The sequence below is a fragment of the Amia ocellicauda genome, chromosome 7 (genome assembly GCF_036373705.1).
Source record: "Amia ocellicauda isolate fAmiCal2 chromosome 7, fAmiCal2.hap1, whole genome shotgun sequence".
NCBI classification, from domain to species: Eukaryota; Metazoa; Chordata; class Actinopteri; order Amiiformes; family Amiidae; genus Amia; species Amia ocellicauda.
The window spans coordinates 28,593,329-28,610,178 of NC_089856.1; the positions used below are offsets into that span (position 1 = coordinate 28,593,329).

General features: G+C 38.4%; 1 protein-coding gene across 4 annotated transcripts in view; it reads left to right on the forward strand.

Moving 5' to 3' along the window:
* The window catches only part of pak2b (p21 protein (Cdc42/Rac)-activated kinase 2b), a 34,980-nt gene that overhangs the window by 1,146 nt on the left and 16,984 nt on the right, over positions 1–16,850 (forward strand). The window contains exon 1 of one of the 4 annotated variants that reach the window (XM_066708989.1): positions 4,986–5,011. The exons of 1 other annotated variant lie outside the window; for it this stretch is intronic. In XM_066708989.1, the coding sequence (XP_066565086.1) occupies positions 5,001–5,011 (11 nt within the window). In that variant the 5' untranslated portion in view covers positions 4,986–5,000. Of the gene's footprint in view, positions 1–4,985; positions 5,012–5,743; positions 5,873–5,905; positions 6,108–16,850 lie in introns of those variants that run through there. 2 more of the 4 variants (XM_066708991.1, XM_066708992.1) reach the window with 2 other exon arrangements.

Consider the following 16,850-nt stretch of genomic DNA (forward strand, 5'->3'; position numbering starts at 1 on the left):
CCCTTGAAGCAGAAAACCAAACCAATCAGAAATATTGTATTAATTTCACGCTTGTAATAATACTACTACTTATAATAATAACAACACTAATCCAGTTAGCATGTCTAAGCGTATTTTCTCAAGTTAAGTCAAGCTTAAAGAATTGTACCCTAGTTGGCAGGTTTTTGGCTTATGCAAGAGCATCCAGCTCCTGAAACCTGAAGTGGATCAGACTGCGGTACAAGAGCAGTCTTATCTGTTATGTAACTAAGGGTTTGTGTAGATGTAATTACATGCTGGAAATGAGCTGAGCACAATGAGCTTTGTTGCACCACACTTGAATGCAAAATAAAAGTCGCACACCTGAACACAGTCTACCTTCTTCATCTGATATATTAGAAAAGGAAACTAAAAATGGTTAAGATTTGAAAGTGTATTGTCCCTCTTGTTGTTCTGATTGCTTTCTGAGTAGACTACTAATCACAGTGTAGATAAAAAAAAAACACTTTTTTCTCCATCCTCTGTGTTGATCATTTTATGGCACTGTGCGGTTATACACAGAGTATGTTTTATTTATAAACAAAAACAAATTTGACTTTGACTACTGTTTTAAATGGTAGACCAATCAGTCCTGTCATTTTTCCCCTATCTGGAGTTGGCATACATCCATTCTTCTGGTTTAACACCAGTTTTGTGTCTGGACATTTACTCTAGAATCTATATAGATGTATAGATGGATATATAGATATTTTTACAGATTCAGTATGTTTATTTATGCATGCCTTTAACTCAAATTACATGGTTTAAATGCACACAAACTGGTAATATGAGACGGCTACAATATACACTTTTATGTTTTAAATAGTAGTAATGAATGAGGCACCAGGCAGGATTATAATATAGCAGTTTTATTAGATGGCTGCCCCTAGTTGAAATGGCCCCATTAGAACTCTGAATGTGAAGCAGTTGTGAAGGATGTTAAAAAACAAAAGGTTTGTTTTCCTAGGTGGCCTAGAAAACTATGAACCACCTGTTCTTTTAAATACTAAAGGCTGTGTTTTGCCGTTTAATTTACTGACTTTTTCCAAGGAATCCTACTTTCTTTATAGTGACAACAGTGACACTGACAGTGTTCTCAGGCTAACGATATTCATACTTGCACAACCTGTATGATAGTATCTAGATCACTTGAAATAAAACCTTTTGGTATGGATTGAATGTATTATTTCTCAGAGTGTAGCAACACAAATCTCAGGTAACAGAATTTGACTGTAAATAGGCGAAAGCACTGTTGTATTGTATCACTGCATTTTTCATCAACTTGTCAACTTAACTGAGCAGAATGTTGTGGAGGAAGATGGATTTCCTTGTTTTACAGCCTCCTTTTGAACTATGAATAGGAAGAAAGTGATATTTTATTATATATCCCAGAGGGAGAAGCTTGTATCTGTGTAGTTTACAGGTATTTTATTTATTTAAATGATCAGACTAACTGAATAATTGTACTAGAAGGCAGAAAATCAGGGGGTTTATGGCGCAGAGTTGCAAGTTTCAGGCATTGATCATGAACTCATTGCTGTCTGTAGCTGATGTTTCAGAGGAAGTGCAGGAAATGACGTGAGGAACTCACAGCCCGGCGTCCTCTCTGTGTGGTGCGGTGGAGAGCTGATAGACAAGGGGCAAACGTACTGTCCCTCTGTGAGGGCTGAGAGCTGGGGTCCTAGGGGAAAACAGCCCTGTCTTGTGGGTGTCAAAAGCTATTCCGCATACGCCAAACACCAGAGAGAAATGGAACTTGCAAATAGAAAAGGCGGTGGGGGGGTGGCAGGTTACTTCACATCAGGAAGTTCTGCTTAGAATTTCCTTTTATAGATGCCGCAAATACAAAGGCTCAGAGTCCCCTTTTCCTGTAAACAGTCACTCCACAGCGAGCCCTGAGGCGGGCACTCTGGGGAAACAGGCCTGCTGGAAATTATAATTGGTTCCTCCAACTGTCAAGCCTTGAGTAAAGAGACGGACAGAATTCCCCTTCGCTAGGCACCAGCCTGGAGAGCAAATGCTGTGATTGGTGCTCCTCCCTCCATTGGTGTTGGTATTTGGTGTTACAATTACATACTGAATCTTTATTTTATGATAGTGGAATGATAATTAAGGACTATTAACTCATTCAACCCTCTGTTGTTTCAGTCTTATGCTCTGTGTACGTCTTGCATACTATATTGCAAAAGCATGCTAGCCCTATTTTAATGTGAAAATGAAGGGGCTCCATATTCACATTCTTGCTTATTCACTTGATGGATGCCTATTGATCCAGGGACCTTATAGGAGCATTCAGTAAGAATTGTTCTAGGTTTTTAACTTTATCCTAGCATATGTGTTAACCTCGTTATCTGCCGTCTTTGCACTCTTTCCACACAAGAATGTCGAAGGGTTGTTGGAATGTTCACTATTGGAATGGAGTCCCAGCTACAGCATTGTGTGTAAGTGGGCTCCATTCATCACTGAGCAGTTTGTAATAAAACTAACCAATCTCACAGCTGCTTGACGCTTCTTCAGATTGAGTTTGTTGACTCTGTGTAGTGTCAGTCACTATGGTGTTACCCAGAAGTCAAAGAAGCTCCTACTGTATAACCAGGCTTTTGACGACATTGACATTGGCAGTATCATATCAAATATTGTGACCCTCTTCAAACACCACATCTAAAATACAAAGGTGTTAGTCATTCAGAGATTATATTTATTGAACTGTGTTTATGGCTGGCACCTCAAACTCTGTTTAAACATTTAACTAAATAAAAAGTTGACAGACCCACTTGCAGATCAATCATTTTAATTATTGGAAATGAGAGAAAGTAACCAAAAACTGTTTTGTACAAGTAAGTGGAACTGGTATACAGTCTCATAGAATGGTTTTAGCTTTTGTTGTCGTTCTAGTGGTTAATGTTGCCAAATAATCCCCTTACCAGACTCGTACAGTTGCATAAAGTTAATAAAATGGAAGACATTTTTCTTAATTACACTAAATGTATGTCCCTGTGAGTCCCAATATATAAACCATAACTGAACAGAAATTAGAGCAGCAACACTGGGTGTAGATAGCCAGCCTGAATTCCACCACCCCACATTACTGTGCCAGTGTCTAGGAGAAAATGAGAGAGAAAGTGTCGACAATAATGGTATACATAGTCAGAATGCTGACAGTTCATAGCCTTTTTGTGTACATTACTTTTGTCACCATTTAATTGCAGAAAGCAAACAGTGTGATTGTGCCTTTACAGCCAAAGAGAAAAGCTAATAACTTTGATAAACATGCTATGGCTAACGTTTGGCTTGATGAAGTTGATGAAGGGTAAGTCTTCATTCCCATGCAGTGTCCATTGAACTGAGGGAATAAAACAATGTTTTTCAGTGGTGGGTCATTTTCAGTTCATTTTGTTCAATAGCCCTTTATCTTCTCTTCTCACGCCTAAAAGAGATTTAATTGCAAAATACGTCCTTATTAGAGAAGTGTTGTATGTTCATGGATAATTCTGCTACAGAAAGTACAAGATTAGGTTGAATCTGTTGAATGGTATTAAAGCCATATCAGAACATTTTAGTAGTAGTACAGTTGATAATGGCAGTATGCCCTTTGTTTAGAATGCCTGTAAAAGGGTGAAATTGTTGCCTGATTACAATGTAACTAAAGAAGAGAAGGAAATCAATTCTGAAATATTGATCTTGACATTTGCTTTTTACAGCCTTCTGCCTCTCACAGTTCACTTTGGATTTTATTATCCCATTTCCGGTATGTGGCATGATTTCTAATATATGCAGTTTTCATTGTGCCCTTAAAGGCAGTTGTAAGTGACTGGGGAGGCAAATGGGGCTAATGATTTAAAATCAGCTGAAGGGAAGATAAATGCTTTGTTATAGGGCTAGTGTCTTGGCAAGGTAGTGGTTTGACTGGGCTGTGAGGCTACTGTTTTGTCATTGGGAGGGTATGTACAAGAACAGGCCCACAGTGGAATGCTGTGTGTGGTGGGATAGAGGCAGAACTCGCCTGCAAAATATTTACTCTTGAAGCCTGGGTGCCCACCCCACCTCCCTCCCCTGCCCACACCTCCAGCTGCTGCAGAATTCCTGAGCCTGCAGTGCACAGTTTTGTTCCTCTTGACTGACAGGCACACATCGTTCCTATGCTGTGTCAACCCCTTATTTCGTGTTGAAACTTGGCAGGTCTTCATTCACTAGGTGCATCTGAGCAAGCCTTAAAGAAATAAGCTCCAGTGTGCATTCTATGTGAAGAATATGCCTGGAGCTGAACCGGCTCTAACAATTCAGAGCTCTTAATCTTTAACATCTAAATCTAGATGTAACTGGATTTGATGTCCATTTTGAGGCTTTTACCTATTCCCCACCACTAGTTAGTGCAACAGAGAAGCAGAAATAAGCCCTGACATCCAATTCATAAATATGTACTGAAGTCACTGTCTTGTGCTGCAGAATATCAATGCTCATGTATACATTTAATATAAATTAGGTTTTTCCACACTTGTAAAATCTCCTAGACCTAGTTAGTATATACTAATCACATGCATAATTGTAGTATCATAGCAAATGTAACTGGTATGCACCTACAAAATGTTTTCCATATTCTTGGTGTTGCACTTTGCTTAAAAAAAAAAAAAAAAAAAAAAAAAATCAGTTGGTCCTTAAATGAGAATAAATACAACACAATGCAATAGTCTAAATCAGACCCTGAAGGAAAAGTCCAGGACAAGATACAGCAGCTTATCATATGAGATGACCAATAGCAATATAATATGCCTGGACAACTGGAATGTGGATCCAATGGGTAAACACAAAGCCATATAAATCTGATCTTCTGTAGTGGACGGTGTTAAATTGTGATAAAATGTAAAGCAAACGCATGGATCTTTACAGGTACAGTCTGAAGAGGGGACTTCTGAAAAGGTGCCAGGTGGTCTAATTTCTAGTTTGCTGCTTCTACCACTGGGCAGAAAGGGAGGAGAAGGAGCATGAACATGAGGTGGGAGACTGAGGGAAAGGACAAAGGAATGGAGATTAGGGTCTGAGGGAGCGTTGCACAGTGTGTTTGGTAGGCACAAGAATTTTAAGTTGATTCAGCAGAAAACATGCTAGACTAGGATCAGAGTTTTGGATGAAGTCTCTGAGAAGCCCCTCAGGGGAGAGTTGTGGCAGTCCAGCATAGAAAAACTCCAGCCTGAACCAGGTTGAGGCTGTTGAACAAGACCAGATTCTGTAGTTTTACATCTTAGTACCTTTTATCAGTTCAGCTCTGAAAACCCTTATGTATGGCACTGTGGATACATTTTTCCCCTCTTTGAGTTGAGATGCTAAAATGGTTTCCTTCATCCAGCATATTCCTAAAGTCACACAGAACTTCTGCGTCTTTATGGAACAGAATAGTCTCTCTTGCTTTTATGTCAGTCAAAAAGGTTTTTGTGTAGAATCAAAGCCTTGAAGAGATGTACAAGGACACAATCCTGATTAGACTGCCTCTTCTCTGATCCCCTCTTCAGGATATGGTAAAACAAGGTGGTCATCCACATAGTTCGGTGCTCTCTAAATGGGATGAGTGTGTTTTCCGGTGAGAAGTGTAAGAGAACAGAGGTGCTGCGCATGGCCAGACATGACTATACTTGCAGCTTTTGATCCTGCAGTGGAATGAGATCCGCCTGTGCTTTCTGGGTCTGCGAGCCTGCCAGGACTTGAAATGCATGCTTGACGTGACAGTGAGAGGGAGCTAGTTGAGACGGAGTGCCTCTTCCTGAAGCATACAGATGGACATCGAAGGTGGTGGATCTTACGCATGCTGACTGGTTAAGGGGAGTTGTAATTCATTATTGGAAGATACTTCTTTCCAAAGGTAAAGTAAACTCCTGATGTAGCACAGACGTTCCCTAACCCATTGGGGATTACATGTTTCTTTGTGTACAGGTTGGGGATAGAACAGTCTTCCTTGTGCACTCTGACTGAAGCTGTCATGAGGAATGCATGCCATTTAGATTGTTAGAGAGTTTGAAAGATGAATGTATATTTTGTCAGACCTAATTCTGAAAGAGATTGAGGAATAAAGGGCACCAAGTTCGTCTATGCTCAAGGTAAGAGTACTCCACCTTTTCATGTGTTGAATAATAACTAATTATAACTAATCAGGATGCGATGTAGAAATCCAGTCCTGATAAGTGTCTTTATCGTAGTTCACAGGACTCCCACCTTATCTGTTGTGCAGAAACTTGGATAATGATTAACTTGGCTGTTAAACACCTTCTGAATTGCTGCACTGACTGCTGAAATGAACATTGAATGAATACAGTGTCTTCCAAATGCAACAACTGAACAGTTTGCCCAAAGCCATGCTGGGGATATGAATTGGGGCTGTGATCTTGATTTGCTATCCTTTTTTAAAAAAACAATATGCATAGTAGATAGTATTTCTGTTGGTTTAAGTCATTCTTAAAGGGTTGTTTAGTTAGACAGTTAACATGATTTAATTTTGGGAAGAGTGTTACCTGTCAGTATTGGTCAGGAATCTTCCAGGGGGCAGTTTGTTGTACACATTCCATCTGTACTCGCAAGCCTGAATGCTTTGATTTGTAACGTCTGGTCATTTCAGTTTTTACCAGCTACTGACGCTATGAAACTGTCTGACTTCTACTAGATTTGTGATCTGTTTTGGTTGCACTGTAAATTATTCATTCAAGTTTTCTAATGATGCAGCGTAAAGTAGGATGGAGACCCTAATCCTTTTCCTTTCTCTCTTCTAACCAGATCAGCAAAGCTTTAGCATTTAAGTGATTATTGCTCTCTATTAATGTGGTAATTTCAATATGTCAGCTTGCATTGATTGGATTGGATCTGCTCTGCTGGCCAGCGTTTCCTTGGTCTCAGTAGAAACTTAGGTTACAGCTCAAGCTGAACACATTTCCAAGCAGTTTTGAGTTGAATAATATGAATTATTTCTCTTTTGTTAATAGAAACTGAAAGTTTAAATACTAAATTGCAATTCAGATGTACCTCATAGCTTATCTAATTAAAACATTTGATTTTGTTTAATGCCCATTACTTAAAAGTTGTTATAACAAAGTTCAAAACCGTGCCACCATCGTGTCAGCAGACATTGGACCAGACCATTACATTAAGCCATAGTGCTAAATTTAAACTATGTATTTTGATAATATACGCTTACACTGGTGATTTACATTTTTGTTCTGAAAAAGAGCTCTGACCCCCACCTGCCAGCATTCATGTGAAGATCCCCAAAAAATGTAAGCTCTGCAAGAGAAAATTGGTATATCACAGAGGAACAACCAACAATCTCCAGAATTTTCTGACCAGGGTAAATTAAAATTATAATCGCATGACTATATCACATATACATTGTTTTATTAGGCTTATTATACAGAAAAATATATAATTTTGATAAACCCTGAACTGTAGAAGGGAGTATTTTTATAGTTAACCACACTTAAGGTTGCCGTGTTCTGGTATCTTTAGTAATTTTTACTTTCAGTATAGTTGTTTTTTACCAGGGTTTATTCATCAGGGGTTTTACACAGATTGATTATTTCTGACACTTTTTCTCTATTGAATAAAATACAAAATGATTAATGTTAGAGACTGTATTTTAAACTACAAGGGGTTGTTTTGTTTTGTGTGGATTACCTGTAAAAAAAGAAAGGAGGAAAAAAAACAAAAAAGGGTAATGTGTTCCAATCCTTCGAAGGTAACAGTTGATCCTTTGGGACAGCCCTAATGCTAAATCTGTTTTTCTAGATATTTTTTTAATTTAGGGTGTTTGTATGGGTGTGTATATAATATGTATAAGCTTTAGAGTGAGGGCTGGGTTACTGATGATACACAATGACAGGAAAGTAAATGAGGCTTTGCTACTCGCAGGACACTTTCTTTTAATTGCAGCAGGCTGTTGGTTGATGGCTTCTATTTTAAATCCAAATGTCCAACTCTTTTTGTGATGGTTAAAAATAATACAGCTGGTAGACCACATAGCAGCAGGCTTGTACAGATTGTATGAGATCACTAAATCGCTTTATTATGACCAGCTGGAATTCTGTGCTCTGTAGTCAACCCGACCTCAGCCTAAGAAAGACCTGGTGATTGGATGGTCTTTTCTACGTTGTACGAACACATCTGTGGTTGATTACCATAACTTGGAGCAAGAGTTGCTGTTATTGTCTAAGGACTGTGAGAGCACAGAAATCTCCCATAGGCATTTAAAAATTCACCCTCTTATTTAATACTTATTTTTTCTGCTATGACATGAGCATTGAATGAACCTTCAAAAACACTGATCTACCTTAGAATCCCAGGATTTAGAACAATCCTCTGGACCTCATTAATTTGTGACGTTTCTCTGCATTTTAAGCATACTGTAACTCTAGAAATGTTGTTTGTAATGCAGTTTTGTAATAGAGATGGAAGACTCCTCCTAACATACATTTAGATGTACCCTGAACTAGGTTGTGTACAGCTTTACAGACCAAGCATACTATCTTCACTTATGGACCAAATGGTCCATAAAAGTATGGATGATGGATATCTTCTCTTGCTGGTAGGGTTGTCAAAAATACTGATACTTCGATACTACCGCGATACCAAATTTCAGTAACGGTTCTGAACTATGCATTCGGTAATATTGAATTATCTGAGAACTCTACTTATATATCGAAAATTGTGTGATTGTGTCTTTTACTTAACATAAAAGGCTTTTTTGTCTTAGTAGTGACTCCTTATACCTCAGGTGGAAATGGTGTTTCACGGTCCCAGTGAAAACGAGGCTCTGAAAGCATCGCTTCCGGAAGTGTGATAAACAAACGTGCATCATTGTTGTCTTCCTATCCGTGTGAGTGATTCCCTTTATAACAGATATAAAGCTGTCATTTCTAGAGCTGCAGCTATCGATTCTTTTAGTAATCGAGTATTCTACTGAAGTCCATCGATTAATTGGATAAGAAATACTTTTGCCTTCTTAAAGACCAACAGTAAATATACAAAAGAGAAAATACAGGTCTCTTAAAATGAACAACTATTTGGTTTCCTTTTTATAAAAATCTAATTTTTTTTAAGCCTTTACTGTTTTATTGGAAGGCTTTGTGGCATTTGTCGGAGGCAAAACAAAAAAAAAAACAGTTCTGGCAGGATCGTATCTCCTGGATGAGGTAGATAAAATGCTGCAGCCAATTTGTGAAAGCCTGAGATTCATTCATGTTGTTATTATGATAGTCACAAACACACACACACACACACCATATGTTCTGTGGTTATTTTCTTGAGCAAAACTTAGCTAATTTAGGGACCTCAAAACAAAATATTGATTTACGTTCTCGACTAGCCATTACATATAGCCATAATTAACAGACATTCTTCACTAGCCTTTATCTCAACTAGCAATCATATTGAAATGCTAACTTTAATGTTACCTTGTGTCGGGTCCCCTCTATGGACTGGATGCTTTCTGCTGAGGTGCAGAAGCATTGACATTGTGCTATTGTGGTAGGCAAATGTAAGTCGCCCTGAATAAGAGCATCTGCTAAATGACAAATAATGTAATGTATTGTAGGCAAGTTCGGTTTTACGATAGACACGCTGTACAGAGTTTTAGTTTTTTCTTTTCAGCTTAAAATGATCCCAAACTTTGGACACTTTCTGTCGTTTTCTCTGGCCTATCTCGTAGCCTCTTCCTTGCTATTTTCTCTCCCTTTCTCCATTTTGCAATCCGCGACATAAAATCACGTCTACCTCACGTATACACAGCGTAAGCAGACACTGAGCAGTACAGATTAAACGAAGCTTCGAGGCAAATAATTTGCATCGATTTTTAGTAATCGAGTTTCTCAAGGAATCGTTTCAGCCCTAGTCATTTCACAGACAAGTAAAAAAACGAAAGGAAAGACTGGATTATCACAATTCGCCGAGACATTGCACCACTTTTCTGTAGTATTTGTGTTCAATTTGTTATTAATTGGACAGATTACATTCGGTGAGCTCTTAACACTAGAACCGCAGAGATTTCGGATTAAATACAACCACACCCGCAAAATGTCTCTTATAAAACGGCTTTTACGAAAACAAAAAATAAACTGTTGGATTAAACTGAATATTTTTTTACATATGAATATCATACAACATGTCAGAAATACTGCATTCACATTGAAAATGTATATATATATTTTTTTTTCCTCAAAACTACTGCGTATAGGCTACATGAACAAACTATTACATTTTACACTAAACTCCCTTTATATATAGATACCGTGTGAGCGAGTAGATGTGTCTCTGTAAATTTTGCCGAAAAAAAAACAAACTTCCATTGAAACACGTGTGTCCGCCATTGCTCTGCCTCTGACTTCTGACCACTTTCTATGGCAACGTTGTAAAAGCGGACAATCTGCATCTTCATCAGTGGTATTTTTTGGGTCCAAATTATGATGTATGGATGATGTTTTTTAGGTATATTTATTTATTCGTCTTTGTTTATTTATTTCAATATGTATTTATACATTCATTAGTTTCAACATATATATATATATATATATATATATACACTCACCTAAAGGATTATTAGGAACACCTGTTCAATTTCTCATTAATGCAATTATCTAACCAACCAATCACATGGCAGTTGCTTCAATGTATTTAGGGGTGTGGTCCTGGTCAAGACAATCTCCTGAACTCCAAACTGAATGTCTGAATGGGAAAGAAAGGTGATTTAAGCAATTTTGAGCGTGGCATGGTTGTTGGTGCCAGACGGGCCGGTCTGAGTATTTCACAATCTGCTCAGTTACTGGGATTTTCACGCACAACCATTTCTAGGGTTTACAAAGAATGGTGTGAAAAGGGAAAAACATCCAGTATGCGGCAGTCCTGTGGGCGAAAATGCCTTGTTGATGCTAGAGGTCAGAGGAGAATGGGCCGACTGATTCAAGCTGATAGAAGAGCAACTTTGACTGAAATAACCACTCGTTACAACCGAGGTATGCAGCGAAGCATTTGTGAAGCCACAACACGTACAACCTTGAGGCGGATGGGCTACAACAGCAGAAGACCCCACCGGGTACCACTCATCTCCACTACAAATAGGAAAAAGAGGCTACAATTTGCACAAGCTCACCAAAATTGGACAGTTGAAGACTGGAAAAATGTTGCCTGGTCTGATGAGTCTCGATTTCTGTTGAGACATTCAGATGGTAGAGTCAGAATTTGGCGTAAACAGAATGAGAACATGGATCCATCATGCCTTGTTACCACTGTGCAGGCTGGTGGTGGTGGTGTAATGGTGTGGGGGATGTTTTCTTGGCACACTTTAGGCCCCTTAGTGCCAATTGGGCATCGTTTAAATGCCACGGCCTACCTGAGCATTGTTTCTGACCATGTCCATCCCTTTATGACCACCATGTACCCATCCTCTGATGGCTACTTCCAGCAGGATAATGCACCATGTCACAAAGGTCGAATCATTTCAAATTGGTTTCTTGAACATGACAATGAGTTCACTGTACTAAACTTGCCCCCACAGTCACCAGATCTCAACCCAATAGAGCATCTTTGGGATGTGGTGGAACGGGAGCTTCGTGCCCTGGATGTGCATCCCACAAATCTCCATCAACTGCAAGATGCTATCCTATCAATATGGGCCAACATTTCTAAAGAATGCTTTCAGCACCTTGTTGAATCAATGCCACGTAGAATTAAGGCAGTTCTGAAGGCGAAAGGGGGTCAAACACAGTATTAGTATGGTGTTCCTAATAATCCTTTAGGTGAGTGTGTGTGTGTGTGTGTATATATATATATATATATAATATATATATATATATATATATAATATATTTCCCGTTTGTCTCTTTGCTATTCACATTTCTCAATGCGCTTCTACATTTCGTAGCGTCTCTTGTATTTCTTTTTTTCGATGTGACAAAAAAATTGAACTCTGTCAATCAGAGCTGGTGGGCAGTACCAGTGCGCTTATTGTCCTATCCAGTGCTCATAATCATCTTCATGTTCAGGTTCATAATTCTCTTTATGTTCATAATCATCTTCATGTTCATCTTCATAATCATCTTCATGTTCATTATCACGTTCATCTTAATTTTGGCACTGATCACCCTCCATATGCATCAATGCGGGAATGCGCTTTTCAACACTGCAGTGCATTTACCACAGACTGCATTTCAACAACGTGAACAACAACGAGTGCATGTGTGCAGCGCTGGGGGAGGGGTGTCTTCACTTCTGTAGATACTGAATTGTAGTGCCAACAGCAGTCTAATAAACGCTAACAGCAGCCAGCCTATTGCCTGCCCTGAACCTGATACAAAATAATGAGCACATGATCAGACAGTGACTGATCAATACATTGATCCAGAGACCTGAGTTTGCAACGAGATCAAGAGTGAATTCTAAAGGGAAGTTAGTAACTTGCTGAGCCGATGAGAGGACAGGCAGATGAGCTAGATCAGGTGTGATTCTTCATTTGTGTATATTCGGTGTCATCTGCTAATAAAATGATAATATGTGAATCTGTGTAGACATGTACTGTTTCAGCTCTCAACATGATCCAAATTATTTCACAATGACTGAGTTCATTACAAAGCCCAAATTGTTGGCTTTATTGTATTCAACTATATCTAAAGGCATTCATAATACAGGCCTAGGTAATACTGCTCGATTTCGTTTATTTTCTGGCTATGCCTTTAAGATATCATGGCTCTATCTATTAAAACGTAAGTTACACAGTATAAATGAGTTACCTTTATATACCCACTTTTTATATTGTTTTAATGGATCAACTGTCTCAAGACTGTGTAGATATGTTTGCCTGTTATTTAAGGTATTATTTTGTGGTCTGTATTATGACTGGTGTGTTACATGCATCTTCTGTATATCAAATAAAAGTACATTAAATTCCCATATGGAACACATTTTCAATATATTATAAATCTATTCAATAATAATGCAGTAAAACATGAATGTGCCTATTGACTGTTATAACAACAAGCCAGATTAAACCAGTAACGGAATGCTCTGTGTTATGTTGGCCAAAGAAATTACCAAAATATACTTAGTGTTATTAGCTACCTGCACTCTGTGGTTCTAAAGAACATGTTTGAATGGTTACTGAATTCTTGAAAAAGTTTTCTTAATACTATGATACTTGTGTTTACTGCTCCGGCCGTGGTATCGATTATCGTGACATTGAACTGGTATCGCATCGAAGTTAAAAATTCTAGTACTTGCTGGAGTTTTTGTTTGTTTTTGTATACAGCTTTTCTTTATAGATTTAGTAAAAGTGCAACTACTCTAATTTCTTGCATTGTAAGACATCCTAAAGCAACGACCTTAGACATGTACTAAGTGTTGCATTCTTTGTCAGGCAATCAAGTAGACATTTAAGTCCCTAGACCTGTGATTACCAAACCATCCAATTCAGCATTGCAGCATCACTTCCCTGGTTGGTTGCAAAACATGGTAAAAAGAAACCTGATAATATTTTATTTTTTTATGAAACTGTCAGGACTACCTATTCTTGGAACATCTGAGGGAATTCATTTTTTTCATTCCTTTTAGAATGTGAGCTGTCAGAGTATGTATCATCAGAGATTTAGTGTGGCTTAGAGTGAAATGCAAAAGGAAAAGGAAAGCTGGTTTGAGGTGAAGACGGGAAGTGCAATGAGCTCTGAAAGGCAGTGTGTTAGTGTGCTGATTGTGAAATGTCATTCTGCTACCAGAGCAGGGGCTTTTCTCTGTATATAGGTTATCTATAAAGGATCATTGTGTGTTGCTGACTTGGTCCTGGATCAACTGTGTGTGGGTTGCAGAGTAATTATTCTGAGTTTTACATGTCATCCATAAGATTGAAATGGTGGTCAGTGTGTGTGTGTGTGTGTTGCTGGAAGAGGAAACTCATAGACTTTGGTTTCCCTCTTTGATTAATATTAAGCGGCTGTTTCAGGAGTGATTGTGGGAGTAAGAGCAGGGTGGTGGGGTGGTGCTAACAGGAGAGCACCAGCAGCAGCCCGGGCTCTGATTGGCTGGGAGGTTATGTTGCTGCTAATGAGGAAGAGTGAGGCTGAGTTGTGGTCAGAGGCCTGTGACATGTTCACAGCAGGCCTCCAAGTCGTGAGCTTTAACCTTATTTGGACATGTACAGTGTCACTGTGTCATCCTCGCACTCCACATTCTGTATACTAGTGCAGAGCTTCCTCATTGCACTGATTACCAACTGCATCCCAAACCATGTCGGAGTTGAACTGTTTTAGTACGCTGCAAAAATGCTTGACAAAGGGATTGAAGTCTTGTGCATCAAAGCAAATCCACTTCACTGTTCACATGTTTGGTGCTGTTGACTCCTCCAGATTTTTTCATGTATTTATTAAAATTAAATAGGGATAACTTTTTTGTAAGTGCATTATAGATAAAACTACTACACTTGGTCCCATAGTCAATTATCTTGGAAAATAATTTAATTTGATTGTGTACAGTTTTACAATTAACCACAATATCGCTTGGCAAAATCTTGTACTCCAATCTGTTACAGATTTCTCATCGTTCTCATCACTGAGAATCTACAATTTAGACTTTTAGGCAGGTTACACAAAGACGCACATCCTGTTTTGCATAATCATTTGGTGACCTAAAACTGAGCATGTACATCACAGAGAATCTATCCTGATCTAATTCTGAGCAAACTTAACAAAGAAAAAATCCTATTCTTTATTCTCCTACGTAAGACCATAACACATTTCCTACCACAATAGTGGTAAAATCAGTGTACTGTGGACACCTCCCCTGACCGATGCTGATAGTGGATCATATTGGACTGTCTGTTGGGAGTAAAAAAAAAAAAAAAAAAAAAAAAAAAAGGCTGCAGTAAGGAAGGCAAATGATACTTTGTGTTTAGCATAATAATGTATTTTGTACTCCACATGTCTGATCTTTTAGCAGATACTATAATTCCAACATGCTCTGCTATTGTTTACCGTACTTAATTTTGTTATTTGTTACAGATCATCATCAGCCTATATACCTGCTGGATGAAAGTCTCCCTAGATTTCCAATTGCTTCAGTCTATAACTTCCCCTTTCAATGTCATGACTGCAACATTTATTCAATTCTTTCCATCTTTTATTTGGGCTTCCAAGTCCAGCCCATTGCGATTGAACACTTTCACCTTTTTAGTGATATTACATTTTGTTTCTTGGATCTATTAATTTTCTCCTTGTTATTCCAAGCATACATCTTTTCGTCCACTGTTTCTTTAACATTTTTGCATTTAGTGACCAGATTTCAGAGCCATAAGTGAGCACTGGTTGTATACATTCATCAAATAAAATACTTTTCTCCATGCAAAGGGGCAGATTCCCTTTCGGTAGCATGCTGTTCCTAACATGTGCTTAATCCCATTTTCCCTTTAGATTTCTTCCATAATCTCTCAATCTGTGCTGATTTGTTGTCCAAGGTAGACCTAAACATTTGACTGTTGATCTACTTCAATTTTCTTTTAATCAAGTTAATTTTAAGTTGTTTTCTTGCTTGCATCTGAGAGTTCTTGAATTTGAAGCTGCAGGTCTTCAAGGGTTTTTGAAACAGTGACGATGTCATTGGCAAATTTGATCAGTCACACCTACTTAACCAAACAAATTTTGCCGCACACAAACCACTACCGCCCAGCCACCCCATTGTGCAAATTAACACAAAACTTTCCTTGAATTAGAAACTTGAGTTTGACCTGAAGTACAGAGTTGTATTTTTTGTTTGAATTATTTATTTTGCTGTGCCTTTTCTAACATTGTTTAATTCATGCATGAAATTAGAAAAATAAATGAAATTGGTTATTACTAGGAGCATGTAATCTGGTGATGTAATGTAGTGATATGTATAGAGCAAGCTCTCTCTCTTCAACACTGCAATGAAATGTCACAGTTATGAAACTAGGTGGGAATGGTCTTCCTTATATTTAGACTAATCTAATTAGGGTTACATTTTAGCCAGGGTTAGGTTTAGAGTCCACATGGGGACCTGTGTGGACATCTTTATGGGCCTATCCTAAAAGTTTGTTGTGGTTCAGGAAGCTGTAAGGGCCTTAAAGGAGGTAGGTAACTTGCTGACGTAATACAGCACCGCAATAGTCTAGTCTGGCTGGGCAGGATGCTGTAGTTTGTGGTCACTGCAGCGGATAACTGGATTCTCTCTGAGGCTCTAGCAGTCCTTATCTGAAGAGTAGAACAGCAGTGGTGTAATAAGGAAATGCACAGCTCATCTAATAATGACTTCATCAGAGCATCTCTGCAATTTCCTGGAACTATCTGCTCATCACAAACAGATCAGGAGAAATTAGGAAGTGAGACTACAAAGCTTGTCTGGTTAACTCTAAAGGAGCCTGCTGTCTATAACTGTGTGCTTACTTACAAACTGGAACATTCTGATCCTTCCAGATGAATACACAAAAAATACCAAGTATAAGTAGAACCTGTTGGATTTAAGAAGTGTTATCTTTTAAAATTAGATTACAGATAATGTATCCTAAAGATGCTGAGTTCTGTAAACTTGATTATGCTAATAATTAAGCCAGGGCTGCATTGTGCTACATTCTTGCATGTCTTTTCACACAATTTCATGCTAAAGAAAAAGTTAAACCTCAGTGCATGCTGTAAATTAGTTTCAAGAAATTAATTAAAAAAAATTGACTGCATCTTCTCACTCTTATTCATTCCTCAGCAGCCATAGAGTTTGTGTGAAGTTTGCAATGTCTGCATAAAGCTGCACCATGCATGGCTCAGCCACATTGATGACTGTCAAGTTGCTGCTTCCTGTCTGTTGGGAAATAA